At 47.7% G+C, this 15850-nt stretch overlaps 1 protein-coding gene across 2 annotated transcripts in view; it reads left to right on the top strand.

Moving 5' to 3' along the window:
- The window catches only part of RCOR1 (REST corepressor 1), a 135948-nt gene extending 120674 nt beyond the window's left edge, over positions 1-15274 (top strand). Inside the window, exons 8-11 of one of the 2 annotated variants that reach the window (XM_079130111.1) lie at positions 3991-4068; positions 4301-4358; positions 5243-5472; positions 8505-15274. In XM_079130111.1, coding sequence (XP_078986237.1) covers positions 3991-4068; positions 4301-4358; positions 5243-5472; positions 8505-8546 — 408 coding nt within the window. In that variant the 3' untranslated portion in view covers positions 8547-15274. The remainder of the gene's footprint in view (positions 1-3990; positions 4069-4300; positions 4359-5242; positions 5473-8504) is intronic. The other variant, XM_079130110.1, reaches the window with a different exon arrangement.
- Positions 15275-15850: the final 576 nt, after the last annotated feature.

Below are 15850 nucleotides of genomic sequence, written 5' to 3'. Positions count from 1 at the left end.
CCCCTGGCTTTGTACTTCCCTAAAGAAATTTGACTCCAATTTCTAGAAAAATGGTTAGAACTTTGGGATTTTGTTAAGTTTATATCCTTATTGAGACTTCTGGACGAGCGAACATGGTGTACCCAGCACATCTCTAGGTCTTCAGTCTCTTCTTTGTCATTTCCTAGTGTACAAGGATCATACATCCTTTGTAATAGTTTCATGTTCTTAGGTATTTGATACTTGCTAGAGTACTCTTGCAAAGGAAAGCATTTTTAAATTTTCTCTTGTAGGTATTTGTGCCTGGTATGTAGAAAGGGTTTGTCCCTTTCATTTGATTGCATAGTGCATTTATTCTGGAGAATCAACATAGCAATCTAGTATTGGCCTTTCACTCTGTCTGTGTGTGTGTGTCTTATCTCTGTCTCTCTGTCTCTTCCCTGCCCCCTTCTGGAATTCAGTTCCAGAAAAGCACCAGCAAATCATGAACTAGTTTGTTTTGGGTTTTTGTTACTCTTGATTTCTCCCTTGCAAGGTTAAATGGGAGACCAGCTGTCATCACCCAGGTGAGACGTGGGGTCTGTGAACCTGTCTTCCTTCTGGTGCTCACAGGGAGACAGTACAGACTAGGGCCAGACGTTCCACTGGGAGAGGAGGCATGTCCTTGTGCTGTTGGCACAGCTGAGCTCTCATCTTGGGAGAATCACTTAATCTTCTGGGCCTCTTCTTGAACATGGAGATGAATCCTTGTGGCCTGAGCTCACGGGACCATCAGGGCTGCTGTGCAGGAGCATGCTTGGCTCAGTCTGCAATGGAGAGCTCTGATGAAAGTCGTGTTGGTCTTGCTCTGCAAGGAGCTGGTTTCCTCCTGCTGAGTTGGTTCCTGTGGTTGATGTTTGCTGCTGTTAGTATGTGAAGGAAAGGCGAAGCCTCCTTCCACAGAGGCTGCTGACTTCAGTACAGGAGGTAAAAATGATGCCTTGGTTTTTCGCATCAAGGGCAGGCTTTTTTTTTTTGGCTTTTGTTGTTTTTTGTTGAGCACTGGGGACTGAATGCAAGGGTTTGCCACCACTGAGCTACATTCCCATCCCTTTTTATTTTTTTGAGACAGGGTCTCACTAAGTCACCCAGGCTGGGCTTGAACTTCCACTCCTCCTGTCTCAGCCTCCTGAATTTCTGTGATCACAGGTGTGTGCCACTATCTGGCTAAGGCAGAGATTTTTGTAATGTGAAGGTAGCTGCTTGGGGGTTGACAGTTTTGAAAAGGGACAGCTTGGAGCCCAGCTTACTGGGTGAGGAGATAAGTGCTTCCACGCCACAGCCAGCAGTATTGTGACTGCCAAGTACACTTCTGGACTCAGTGACCATTAGTCATGTGAGGGACAGTTACTCTGTATGTCCAAGTTTGCTAGTGTATCAGGGAAACACTTAAAAATAATGGGATGAAATCCACTAACAGCTCGGATAACTAAGGAGTGATTTTTCTCCAGTAGCAGGAAGAATCGCATCCATGGTTGCTGGCACTACTTCATCTGTTACAGGTGGTTCCAGGAATCCAGGTGCTTTTAGGTCCTCTCCTCTGCCATTCTTAGTTTATTGGCTTCTCTTCTTGCTGTTGCCCCACGTGGGATATTGTGGGAGCCATTTTGTAACCCCTACATTTGTATTCAGGGCAATAAGAAGAGGAGATGAGGTAGAGCTAACCTGCCTGTCCCTAATTGCAGGAAAATCTAAGCTTCCCTACCAGAAGCCCCAGCAGATTCCTGCCTACCAGTGCCCCCCATACGCTCCTCTTTGGTCCAAGAGAATAGCATCAGCAGCTGTCAGAGACACCAGGGAGAATGGGGCTGGGCGCTCTGTTGTGCTCACAGCAAGTGGAGCCTGCTGCACTGGGCCTCCTCTGGGTGCAGAATGAAGTGGTCTGACAGTAGAGATATCCCTGTGTGCACAGTGAGGGAGGGAAGAGAAAGCTGTGCTCCACAGGGAGGTCTGGGTGGGGGCCAGGCCATCTGCCTTAGTGCCCATCACTCTGTCCCCTCTCTTATCGTTAGTTGCCCCTCTGGTGTCCAGTCCAGTTGGTACAATGTTGACGATTAACCTCTTTCTTAATCCAATTATAAACATTGGATATTTCAGAGGTGAAAAGTGTCAGGACTAGAGGTGTATGCTGATGAGAAGTTAGAACTCACTTCATGTCTGCATTTAATCTCCTTGCTTCTTTATTGCTTTTGGATAGAAAATGCATATTTTAAACATGCTAATCTCCTTGGAAAATGCTTGTGTTCATTAATCACAGTGCAGTGTATACCCAGTGTTGCCATCTGTGAAAGGCCAGTTTACGTGAAGAGAGTGGCCCTTTGCCCAGGACTGCCAGGGCTGCACAGTGTTCCAGGCCCAAACCGCTCCCTGTCGGCAGCAGCTTAGTCTAGTTTTTAGCCTAAGGAGTATTAGGTGGGTGGGCTCCCCAGAGTTTTGTGGGTGGCTGGTGGGTGCAGGAGCTGCAGGGTGGCCAGTGCTGGCGGGCTCAGGTCACACTGAGAACGCACTGGGAGTAAAACTCTAGGACCAGTTTCTTCTCTTCTGGCTCATCCTCCTCAGAACCCAGTGAAAGAAGCAGATTTTAAGAAACCAAGGTCCTCATTTGTGGCTTTATTGTAGGGTGAATTTGGTGCACATTCTATTTTCCTCTCAGTTGTCTTTGGTCTTAATGTGGAAAGATTGGAAGTTGCTGTTTCCAGTACACTCTGGGGCATCCTGATGGCAGATGGTCACATTCTGGTATGCACGGGCTGGTCTTACTTGGCTACTGATCTACAGTGAGGAAAAATTTTCCTGTACATTCCCCCTCTTTAGAATTTTTTAGAAAAAAAATATAATAGGAAAGGGCATGGGAAACTGGAAACTTAGAAACAATGGGATTTTAAAGGTTACATAAATATAAAAGTTTTTTAGGGCTGGGATTGTGGGCTCAGTGGTAGAGCACTTGCCTAGTGCATGTGAGGCACTGGGTTCAATTCTCAGCACCACATACAAATAATTAAAGGACCATCAGCAACTAAAAAAAGAAAGAAAGAAAAAAAAAAAAGGTTCTTCTAAAAGAGGATAGGAGGGATTGTCAAAAAATGCCCTCTTCCCCACCCTACCTCAAGTCCTGCTTCTTCTTTTCCTTTGCTCATAAAGGAGCATCTTCCACTTGTGAATTTCTTTGATGTTTTACTTGAGAAAATCATCCTGCTCTTTCCCTCACTCTCTGACTTGCTGGTGTGGTGATTCAAAGATTACAACCACGAGGTCAGAGTTCTCTGGTGTGTGGCATGGAAATGCCTCTGCTGAAGTTCAAAGTAAAGAGCATGACCTGTGGCCTGCCTCGTCAAAGGGTGCACAGGAAAACAGGCCGCTGGTTTGCAATGCTTGTGTCTGTCTTTTGATTGGGCTAGAGCAGTGATGGACCAGGTGCCCTGAGTCAAAGCAAGACCGAGGAAGAGGCTCACTTGTGAGAAAATGAAGACATTGCAGCTGACCAGAGTCAGGGTGTGGGAAACGCACTGGCATATTGCTGCCTTCTGTCTCCTTCGAGGAGGCCAGCACTGCACCTGGGCAGCACAGGGTAGAGCTCTGGGAAGCTGTCACTGCAATGCCACATGGGTTCTTGGCCTGTTCAGCTGTTACTTCAGCTCATTTCTGTGTGATGGGAAGCCCGGAAATGTCCTCTCCTTTGAGGCAGACTGCAGCTGCGTGTTTTGCCACTCAGGTTGTCACCTGTGAGCACCAGGCACTTTTTCACCACCTTGCCTTCTTGGCTGCCCCTCACCTGTTGCTCTGATCAAGTAGCTTCAAGAGTCTTGCAAGATAAAAGATACCATCAGGGGATTGTAGAGACCTCAGGTTTGGTCTGTAACAGGGATGAGGAATTGTTTTGCTCTTGTCTTCTGTTGTTATTGTGGGGGCTTTTTGTTTTGTTTCTTGTAGTAAGCTTTCATTTTTAAAATGAAAATCTCCTTTCCTTCTTAGATTCAGAATATTAAACAGACGAACAGTGCTCTCAAAGAAAAGCTTGATGGTGGAATAGAGCTGTATCGACTTCCAGAGGTAGGGTTATGGAACGTCATCCAGGAAGTTGTACCCACATGTATGTGCTTAAAATGCAATGTCTGTGACACATCTTCAAAATAAATTTCTTAGAAAAGAAGGGTATGAGCACGATTTTACAATCTTTGGTGACATTACAATTTGACAGGAGAAAATGAAAGACTCATTAAACTCTGATAGGACTGTGTTTATCTCTGGGTGTGATGTACTAATGCTGCATTTGCATATTCAGGTCATACAGAAGTGCAACGCCCGCTGGACCACAGAAGAGCAGCTACTGGCTGTACAAGGTATGGGTGTCCTCAGAAAGCAGGGGGTTCGGGGGATTAGGTAAGGGAGCATTGTACTTGGATGCTAGCACTTGATTCCTGTGGAAGAGTGCAGCCTCCTGGTGGGTATCATCTTGACCATGCTCCCTGACTGTCCTTTCTATTCTTCCTTTCCCACTTCTCACAAGTTGTAAAACTAACCTGGAAGCCAGTTTTCTTTTCTTTCTTTCTTTTCTTTCTTTCTTTTTTTTTTTTTTTTTTTTTTTTTTTGTGCCAGGCATTCAACTCGGGGACACTGAACCAGATCCCCAGCCCTTTTTATATTTTGTTTAGAGACGGGGTAATACTGAGTTGCTTAGCGCCTCACTTAAGTTGCTGAGGCTGGCTTTGAATTTCCAGTCCTCCCTCCTGAGCCTTCCCAGCTGCTGGGATTACAGGCTTGTGCTGCCACACCTGGCTGGAAGTCAGTTTTCTAAGGGTGTGAGTATTGCACTTTAGCATTTGCTTGTTGAGCTCTGAATAGTCAAAAAGTGTAAATTCCCCAAAGATACAGATAAAAGTGTTAGAATTCTAAGGTAGGTGGTGTTCTGGACTTTGGGAACTTGAAAAACTATGATCAGAGCATCCACAGCCCTGGGCACTGTAGGACTTGAGCAGGTCATGAGCAGGTCATGTTCTGTGATGTGTGATGGAAGACAGATCAGCTCACTGAGCATGTGCCGGCATCCACATGGTGTGCCTAGACTTGACTGCCATGGCTTTCCACTGGAGTGACATGTTGAGATAGTACCTGCTAGTTAAAGCCTATGTTTTCTTATCAGAATAAAGGGTAAGCCTTGGTTTGTGGGGTTTTCTAAACATTGTTTTTCTCTTGTATTTGAAAAAATGCTCTCTTCCATCCTTAGCCATCAGGAAATATGGCCGAGATTTTCAGGCAATCTCAGACGTGATTGGGAACAAGTCAGTGGTACAGGTGAAAAACTTTTTTGTAAATTATCGACGCCGCTTCAACATAGATGAAGTTTTGCAAGAATGGGAAGCAGAACATGGTAAAGAGGAGACCAATGGACCCAGTAGCCAGAAACCTGTCAAGTCCCCAGACACAGCTCTCAAGCTGCCTGAAGAGGAAGAGGAGGTGAGTGTGAGTTATGCACCCTGCCCAGAAGAGGCCAGGTGTTTTCTCAAGAGGGAACTTTTCCTCTAGTGAAATGTCTTTAGAATTCAGTTGCATGGGAAATGCCTGCCTGTAATGGCCCTAATATGCGTGTGCTGGTGCCGGCCAGTTGTCACTGTATACCACTCACATTCTAGTTGACAAGCAGATTCTCAGTTCTATCCTGGTTCCCTCCAGCCACAAAATACTCCACATGACCAGTAGCTGCTTAAATACAGTGAAAAACTGTCATGGAACAACATGTTGGAAATGCCCTAAGAGTGTCTGTACGACTCGGTTACATCTCGTGTGTTGTGAGCTGGTCATGGGGCTACTGACCCCTCTGGGTAGCTGCATGACTTCAGGGCCCTGTGGTGTGTCCTGCTGCCCTCTCCCAGACTTTGGTGCTGTTTGGAGCTGACTGGCTTAAATACTGATGGGGCAATTCTAGGTGCAACAGCTGCCAGAAATTTTGGCGGGGGGGGGGGGGGGGGGGGGAGTTGGTGGCTGATGCCGAGGTATCACCGTCTGAGATGGTGGCACTGAATCATCAGCGCTGTCTGCTAGGATGATGACAGAAGCTCTGCTGCAGAGACCTCTCCTCCCTCCCTGCTTCTTGCCTGGCTCCTTACTGTCTTCCGCCTCTCCTGGCCATCCCACTGCGGCCTGGCCTCTGCCCCCAGGGAAGGTATACACTGGGCGAAGCCTAAGGCAACCTCCACACTTGTGAGTTTCCTCATGGACACGGCAACTTCAGGTTTAGCTTTCTGAGGAAAGTCACTTCCTCACCAGTGTCTTCCTCAAACCATGTGGGAATGATTTGAAGTTGCCTGTTTTCTGCTGTGTCACTAGTCTGTCCAGGGCCTGTGCACCTTAGCTAGAAAGGGCCTCAAGGCACTTTTCTCCATTAGAAAAGAACTGAAACATATTAATGGTGTTAGAATTAGATTCTTTAGAGCCTTCTACTGGAAAGTCTTACATCACGTATAATCTGTAGTATTGCCAGTGTGAGTGGTACTTTGTGTCACCTTGTGGCCCAGCCTGTGACCCAGGAGCTTCATAGCATCTGAGCAAAACTCAGATTTTTGCCTGTTAGCAGAGATTTTTTTGTTGTTGTTCTATGTTAATTGCCCTTCTGGTAACAAATCAACTTCCCTAAAGTCCTAGAAAAGTTGGGGACAACGGGGAGAAGAATGTTAGGATTTGTAAGACTCAAAGCATCTTCCATGCATCTTCCAACTGTATTCCCAGGGCTGCTAAAAGCAGAAATGTTCTCTCTTGGTATTTAAAGGGCCAGCATGAGAAATCTGAATCTTCGTCAACAGGCAATCAGCTCTTCTGCATGTGGCTTTTTCTCTTCATCTTAGGCCTGGGTCATGCACAGACTGACCTAGAGTTACCGAGTGTTACTAGTCCAGGAGGTCCTTCACAGCCTCTCCTTGTGTAGCGTGTGCTTCAGAATTTCCATGTAATGCCTTCCCCCCGCCCCCTCTTGATTGATTGATTGATTGATTGCAATACTGGGCATTGAACCCAGAGGCACTCTTCCATAGAACTACATCACTTTGCTCTTTTTACTTTTTAGTATGTCAGGTTGCTCAAGCTGGCCTTGAACTTTGATCCCCCTATCTCAGCCTCTTGAGTTGCTAAAATTCAGGTGTGTGCCTCTGGGCCCAGCCATGTAATATCTTTTCCCAGCCTGGCCCATCTGCAGCTATTTTCTGTTTTCTATGTATTCGTTTGTAGAAGGAGATTAGCCTGTAAGGGCATCTCCATTTCCCAGGACCAATGGGGATGTGTTAGAGCACTAGCTGACTGACTGCTCAGTGCTCAGACCTGAGCTGTTGTAGTCTCACGCTCTCATTTACCCTGTGGGACCAGCAGCTGAGGTGGTGTCCTGCTGCCCCTCATTCTCAGATTTTGTCTGTGTCTTATGCAGAACATGCAGGGAGTAGGACATCAAAGCTGCAGAAGTGCCAGTAGTACGATGGCCTGTCAGTTATAGATAAGTTTCCCCAGCTAAGAAGGGAAGGTAGCCCAAGGGGTTTGTGCATCTGAGATTCAAAGTTTATTAAGGCGGCCAAGCATGGGGGACAGGAGACAGTGTCATACCCAGCCTTGGATAAAGGGTGTGGAAGGATGCTGAAGTGTCCCACTTAAAATGATGGAACCATGGAGTTCAGTGCTGTGACCACAGCCTAGCCAGGGAGCCTTCCTGGATCCCAGCCAACTGGACTTGGCCACCCCATCTGCATAAGAGATAAACAACATGCAAAGGAACAATGAATTCAACAGTGTGATCAAACTGGAGAGAAGCATCTAGGTTGTTCTCCTGCCAGTCCACAGATGCACATGCATGTTTAGCCAGGCTGTGCTCTAGCTTCCTTGGCACTCGCCCTGGCTGGGGGTGGCTTTTTAGTTTTCATTCTCAGCATGAGAAAGCTAGGGCTAACACAGTTTGGAGTTTTCATTACCAGTGAGGGCAAATCTCCTGATTTAACTGACAACCATTCTTGTAAATTGCTGTTCCACTTGAAGGACCAGCACTTTGAGATTTTAGATTCGTAGCCCCGTTGCTTCCCAGCAGTAAAACACCACATTCCCTTTGGAAATCTGTTTTGAAAAATGAAGAGATGCCTTTGTGACTTTAACAGAGATCTGCAATCTTCGGTTCCCACCCCCTGGCAGGTAACCAGAGGCGGTTTGTTCATGGTGCAGGGACCACAGCCTTCCCCTAGTCCACGCGCGTAGCTGTGATTGCCTGAGAGGTCCTGCTAGCCAAGCCCCAGTGGAGAAGGCATCACCATGGTGCATGTGATGCTGATGGGAAGACTGATGATCACGAAGGAAGCAGGCACACCCTTGCCTGCCCTCAGGGTCATGCCTGCTGACCTCACACTATTTGCTGTCAGGGTTGGTGTGTGTGCACACTCTGCCCTCCTTGAGGGCACCAGGGTTAGCAGTGTGTTGTTGATCTGCTCTTTGACCCTTTCCCTCCCTGTTTTCCTCCTCAGGCTGCTTCTGTCCTTGACGTCAGATACGCATCCGCCTCATGAGAAATGCTGATAACTCTGAACACTTGGTATGGACTACATGTTACCCAGGATATCAGGTATTATGAGACATCACCTAGCCATCTGCATCACATCTCTGTGGACAAGCAGCTATTACCAAAAAGGCATACACTTCCAGTCCTGTGCTACATCTGCCTTAATTCTTTGCTCGTTCCTCCCCATTGGCGCCACTTCCCAGAGAGCTCCGTCGCATCTCTCCCTCTGCCTCAGTGCCAGGGAATCCACGGCCTGCATACCTCCCTCAACTCTGGGGCTCACCCCCCAAGCGGAGTCCTTGAGCCCCACCGATGGCAGCTCTTCTCAGTCAGCAGCTTCAGAACAAGTAGTCTTGGAAGGCCCGACTCTGTTCCTGCATGGCCTGCAGTTTCTACTTTGTGCATAATGTAATTTTCAGAGTTACTGACCCTGTTGGCCTTCGAGAAAGTTTCTCTTCCTCTCTTCTGGGGCAACCACCTAAGTAAAGTCAAGCTTCTTTAGAAATCACAATGTATTGGCAGACTGCAGCGCAGCCTTTATTGTGCCAAGCATCTGGATGCACCTCCTGTTTCCTAAATGCAGGGTAGAGTTACAGTTTCCGAGTTTAGTCAACTTAAATCACCCTCCTTTCTTCCTTCCCCAGTGATCAAAAGCTCACTCAGAGCAACTCTCCTTGGACACTGTGGCTTGAAGGGAATGTGGGTCTCAGTGCTTTCTGCCTTTAGCTCTCAGCACTGTAGTCCCAGGGTGGTGCACCCTCCTTCTCCTGACCCCGACCCCACCACTGCCGCCACAGCCCTGAGCGGTTCGGTCCATATCACTGTACCTGGTGCTCGTACATTGGAACTGGTGCCTTCTCCTTTTGGCAACCATGTCATCGATCCCTTTTCTGTTCAAGTGTCTTATTTAAAGTTTATTGCTTGCCAAAGATGACATCATTGAGATAGGAGACAGGGAGAGCTTCTGCAGGTTCCGACAGAGTGCAGATTTTGAACGTCATGATTAGCTCATTAAAGCATATTTGAATAACTGGTGATGGTTTTATAGAAGCTACATATGGTTTGTTCCTGTCCTCCTGGTGTGCCTGGCCTGTTGTGTGTCACTTCATGTGTTCTTTTATGTCCTTTGTGTACTGATATGATCACACAAACACCATCCCTTCTCTTTTAATAGCAGAGTACAGCACAGAGAAGTGATCAGAGTATTGGTCTAGTAAGACCAAGATGAAAAGAAAATCTACAAAGTGGTATGTCATGCCTTTTGTTGAACTGGGAGCAAGTACAGTTTTCTAGGGAATGTTCTGTGACTTCTGGAGTCACCTTGATTCTCCCCCAGACTGTGGGCCTGCTGAGGCTTGGGGCTCTGGCAGCCAGGAGCATTCCAGCACCCACAGCCAGCCAGCCCTTCTGCACTAACACGTGGAGGTAGCTTCTATTGTTGTTTGCATCCTTCGAATATTTTTTTCTGCTTTTAATACCAAAAAGAAAAAAATGCAGATGCTTTAAGGCATAAACAGAATTCTTAAGAATTTAAAATATGCAATTAAAATTTGATGTGTTTTGATTCTCAAGCACCTTGCCTTTTTTTTTTTTTTTTTTTTTTTTAAATCAACTGTTCTTCTCTTTAGGAAGAGGTTCAACTCGAAACCTGGGTTTAAAGGTTTGTGTGTTCTTTTTGAGATGTCTTAGGGAAGGTCATTCCAGAGAGCAGTGCGGGAGCTTTCCTGGTCCTGCCCCTTGCCAGGCGTCTGTTGGGCATGGCCTGCTGTCTGGAGACAGGCAGCACTGATGCCAGCACTGAGTCCTTTTCATACGCCCGCTATGTGTTTGGAGGTGGCAGAAAGCACAGAGCCAGTCAGCCTGCACTCTGCTCTGTGTCTGCGGGACATGAGGCCCTTGCTGAAGCCGGCTGCTCTCGCTGCCCTCTGCACTCCCACCCCAAACAGAAGCGGTAGGCAGTGGCTGCGGGGGCGCTTTCTTTCTCCATGTCGAGGCGGTCCTAAAGAGTTGGTCCCTCCTGGCAATGACTAGAAGAATAGTAACCCTTAGGTGGCATGCAGGCAGAATGACAGTGTCCCCTTACTTGGTTCCTGGGACTGAGTGGCCTCCATCCCTGGAGAGTCAAACACTGGTGCACTTGTAATCTTAGCAACTGAATTTATGCTCTTTCTCCAAGGGAAAGGGCGTGTTGTTTTCACTTGACAGAGAAAGGACAGTCTGCCCAGCTGCCTGCCATCGCTGCAGTGAATACATAGCACTGTGTCTTTAACTTTTTTCATTACGCTGTCTTTGCAATTATGTAAATGCAAGAAATCACTTAGCTTTCAAAGCTGCGTGGTGTGGTCTTATTTATATGAAGACTCTTAACATATCAAGAATTAGGTGCATTGGCAGGTTGGGTTTGGGACGTAATAACTGCTTCAGATGGAATGTCACTTAAGTTTTGTGTTCTTAAAAATTATCAATGTGAATGTCATAATTATATATATTTTTGTGGAAAATTTCTCCTAAATATAAGTTATTGTGCAAAACATAGTATCATGGACACAAATAATAGTTTAACTTTTAGTTTAGAAATCCTAAAAGATATAAATTGTATTGCATATGCATTAAAAGTTTGTTTTATTTAATTTTATGTAGATGTGTAAAATGTTAGGTAAGAATTTTTTTCACTTATCCATTTAAACACCTTGTTACTTGAATAATGTGTTGGCTGGTCAGCAGCAGTGACTCTATAACATAGTTCTTTCAACCGAGAAGTAACCAGGCCTCAGTTGTGTGATGAGCTTAGTAGTGGTACAGTCCAGGCGGGAGCTGATGTTGCAGGAGCCCCGGGTTAGTGTGGGACACCTGCTGGGTTGTCTCGGTGTGTGTGTTGAGACACCCCTTCCTTTTAATAGTTTTTGGTAGTTTTTAACACGTACGATCCATTGATGGGCACAAGCCTCTAATGCAAAAACAAAAGTGAAAAAGTAGTTTTGAAAGTCTGCTGTGGTTGGGTGTGGTGGCACATGCCTGTAATCCCAGTGGCTTGGGAGGCTGAGGCAGGAGGATCATGGGTTCAAAGCCAGCCTCAGCAAAAAAGTGAGGCCCTAAGCAACTCAGTGAGACCCTGTCTCTAAGTAAAATACGAAATAGGACTGGGGATGTGGCTCAGTGGTTGAGTGCCTCTGAGTTCTATCCCTGGTACCCCCGCCACACACACACACACACACACACACACACACACACACACACACACACAAGCTTACTGTGGTGAACTAAGCTCTTTTCTGTTTAGGTAAAATTTATTCAAATATCATATACCACTTTTAAATATGTTCATTGTCACTGTAAATTTCAACTATACCCTATTTTTGGCTTTCTGAGTATCAGATATACTATTGGTATAACTGCACACCAAAAATAAGCCAGCGGTGCTTTTGCACTAGCTGGATCCCTGCTTTTACCTGAGAAAAGGAAAGATGGAGCCAAGTCCACTGGGGGCCTCTTTTTCCCTCTCAAGCCTGTTTCAAAACCTGTGACCCAGGAGTCAAGCTTTTAGTATCAAGTGAACTTTGCTACGGGTTGACTCGAGGTAGCCCGCTCGTCCGAATCTAGTGACCTTGTGCAGTGCCCTTCCGCCACCCCCAGGATCTCTGCAGCCTTTCCTAATTGTAGTGAAGCACAATTCCAGTAACGTTAAGTCAGAGCAAGGAAGGTCAGGACAGTCTATGCATGTTGTAAAATAATGAGTGTTTACAGCCACCTTCTCCTGAAACAGAAATTTATACTGGAGTGGATAGTATTCCATTATGTAGACTTACAACTTTGCTAAGTGCTTTTTAGATTGCTTAAAATTTTTTCAAGATTTTAAAAGATGTATAAGGTTAAGTGTGCAAATATAATGGAAATGCTGTATATCTTTTGAAGTGATAAAATCCATGTTGGAATTTTAAAGAAAATATGTTGTGATAATGCTGTTGTAAGTAATATTTTCATGTCTCTTTTTGCCTGTTTTCTATTTCAGCACATTCATTGTGGTGAATGTTCATAGCATTATAATTGCTTAGCCATTGAATGATAACATTTGTTAGTGGAAATTGGAAGATTTATTTGTGAAATTCTGCAGAATTCATTTTTCTATTTCCAATATTTGCTGAAGTTAAATAAAAATTTTCAAGCCATTGATGTAATAAAATATGAAACAAAGCAATTTTCTGGATTCCCATTTCCACCGTCATATAAAGTGGGGTGTTCTTCCCTTTCAGGCAGGCCTTGGGATTTCCAGATGTTGATTTCCCCAGGATTAAATCCTGTGGATACTCAGCCCAGGGTCACCTACCTTTAGCCTTGGCTCTGCCAGAACTGTGATGATCTCCTGGGTGTACAGTGATCTTACAAGTGGTGTCAGGTGGGGACACGAGTTCCTAAAGCTTGCAATAGTTGAGGCTCAAATGTAAATGTCGGGTGAGTTTTGCAGCTTGGCCAGTCTTCAACCTGCCCTCTGGAAGCTGAGCTCCACAGGGCCCCTAGTGTGCCTCCTTTGTTTCCTCAGGTCACTTGGCTGAGGTCCCTCTCTGAATGGCATGCAGAACGCTTCCACTCCCTGTGCTCTTCCCTCTGCAGGCTGGAGTGCTGGGTCTGGCCGGATGGTGTACTGGTCAGCTTTCTGTCCCTGCAGCATACTCCCGAGTCCATCACTTACAGAGAAGAGGCTTGCTTTGGCAGTCTCAGTCCATAGTGGATTGACCCTCTTGCTTTAGGCCTGCAAGAGCACATTGTGGCAGGAAAGTGTGGCAGAGCAAAGCCACTCACCTCATGACTGAGATGCAGAATACACACACCAAACCTGCCCCACCATCTCCTTGAAGCCCAGGGACCTGAAGACCGCCCACCAGGCCCAGCCTCTCTGTCTGTACCACCTCCCAGTAGTGCCAGCCTGAGGACTGGGCCTTTAGTGTGGGCCTTTGGGCAACACGGCAGGTCCAAACTATAGTAGAAATTTACAAAAACCTAACTTTGAAATTCGGCGTTGTCTCAAAGAGACTTGGCAGTAGGGGGATGGGTCCCTCGCTGTGATTTTTGCCTGGTGTAGAAGGTTGGGGTAGCATGGCAGGGTTGGGCCTTCTCAGAACAGAAGTCTACTGGAGAAAACCCACCACGTACCCCAGGGGTAGTGCAGGGTGCACGGCCAGTGCTCCAGGCCCTTATGAGAGGAAGGGCTCCGCCATCTCGCACCCACAGGAGAGTTTGTCCTGGAGCTGACCCTGCATGAAAGGTGCCTTCTGCTTGGGTGAGCACTGAAGAGAGCACCAGGAGAGAAGGCCAAGGTTCTGAGAGCACAGATGTGTGCAGGTAGCTCATGGTGTAAACAAGAGGGAGCCAGCGCCAAGGGCAGAACCCTGGGCTTTTCCAGGAGACAGCAGAAGAAAGAAGTGGAAAGGGAATCCAAGCCAGGGAAGGGAGGTCCCTGCCGCGGGGGCAGCCCTCTGGCAAGAAGACACCAGGCATCTGGGACAGGCACTGAAAAGGGCCATTTGGACTTGGCCTTTGTTGTTTTGCAGAAACTTGAGGCAGTAGTTCATCTCGAGGCAGGACTAGGTGTGCGAGGCTTAAATTAGGAACAGCAGGGAGACAACATGGTACCAAGATCAGGGGTGTGTGAAGCCCCAGGTCCTGGCCCCTTTCCTCCAGGCCATATGCAGGTGTCTCCAGGGTTGCCTCTTGTGCCTTGTGTCACGCACCCTTGATCCTGCTGCTGCCCTGCAGGCAGGCGCTACATACAGCACTCGATGCCTTAGTCCATCGAGCACTCCTAGGAACTCAGAGGGGCAGCCTGGAGGTAAGGAGGAGTGCAGTCCCCAGGCAGCCTCTGGGGAGTGCAGAGGCACCTCATGTGCTGCAGACAGGCGGCCTTGGGACAATCCTTGGGCTCCAACTCAGTGGCTCATAGAGGTGACCAGCCCCAGAATGCACCTGTATCAGTTTTCCTCCCCATCTCACTCTGGTCCGCACTTCACAGTTGAACTCTACCCATAACCCTCGTCTCAGGCTCTGCATTCTGAGGAATCCTGGCCAAGACAGCACACGGGTAACATGCCTGTCCAGGCCTTGGCGAGTCAGTTGAAGGGAGGGTTTGAGAGCCCTCGCCCTTGGTAGTGCAGGAGAGGCAGTGACGGCGCCACCTTCACGACTTCGTGTTTGTACCACCTCTGGCGCACGTGTGTCCTGAAGAGCAGCCCATGGGCCGTACTCTGTAGCCTCCAGGTGTGCACTTCTGGTGCCCTGGCCGAGCCGGATGCTGTCGCTCTCTGCTGCTTTGTGCTCGTGGCTTCATTTGTGCTAAGAGCAGCTCATGGGTGATCCACGTTTGCTATTTGCCCTTGGCTGGTTGGGACCCGTCCCAAGGGAAACCCCCAAATGCACTTGCCCTTTGTCCTAGCACAGCTGTAGGCCTGGAGCGGCCACCAGCCTTGAGCTAGCTCACCACCTTCCTGGGGTTCGTCAGCACCTGTGACCTGAACACTCACTGGGCACCCCTTTCATTCCCTGGTCTCAGCTGCAGCAGAATCACTCGACCTCTGCGTCAGCAGAACAAGTCTGAGACCCAGAGCCCTTTCCCCGCCCGCCGTGGGCTCTCTGCCTGGGTGCGTGACACTGCTGCACGTCTGCAAAGCTCTGGCCCCTCAGGCTCAGCCATCCCCACTCCCTATAGAGGGCTCCGTCCCAAGCTTCTGCCACCCTAGCCACACTCTGCTCTCCACCAAGAAGTGATGGAAATTCTCATTTTATAAATAAATAACCACTGTGCCTGGTATGCAGGCAAACAGTGAGAAGGAAGCTCTCCCATCTCGCCCTCTGGCCTCTGGGCTCTCCCCTAAGGAGCCCTTGCAGGCGGTTCCTCACACAGTCTCCAAGAGATGAGCCACAGATCTGTTGCAGGTGTGCTGTGCACTTGAACACACTGACCCCTGTTCTGGGACACGTGAAGAGCCTCATCTTTCTGTTGTGGCTGTAATGATTTGCTGGAACCATCATCGGGTGATGGGCACCTAAGGTCCTTTGTGGTACTAGCAGGAAGTCACCTGTGTTGTTTTCTGTGTGCCCGTGCTCTTGTGGAGTCCATAGCTAAGCTTGGACACTCTGGGTTAGGGTGGAGTTTACATTTGACAGGTACCACTCTTCCACAGAGGCCATGCCAGTTTTCTCCTTCTGCCAGGAATGAGGCAGCCTGCTGCCCCCACACGCCCTGCCTAATACTGCAGTCATTGAGCATTTGACTGAGATGTTGGATAAGCTTTTCAGCCCCTGGAGCGTGGGTTCCTCCAA

Source organism: Sciurus vulgaris (genome assembly GCF_902686455.1).
Source record: "Sciurus vulgaris genome assembly, chromosome: 2".
In the NCBI taxonomy this organism is placed as follows: Eukaryota; Metazoa; Chordata; class Mammalia; order Rodentia; family Sciuridae; genus Sciurus; species Sciurus vulgaris.
Note: the sequence above shows the minus strand (reverse complement) of the source record. Positions and strands in the feature narration are given on the sequence as shown.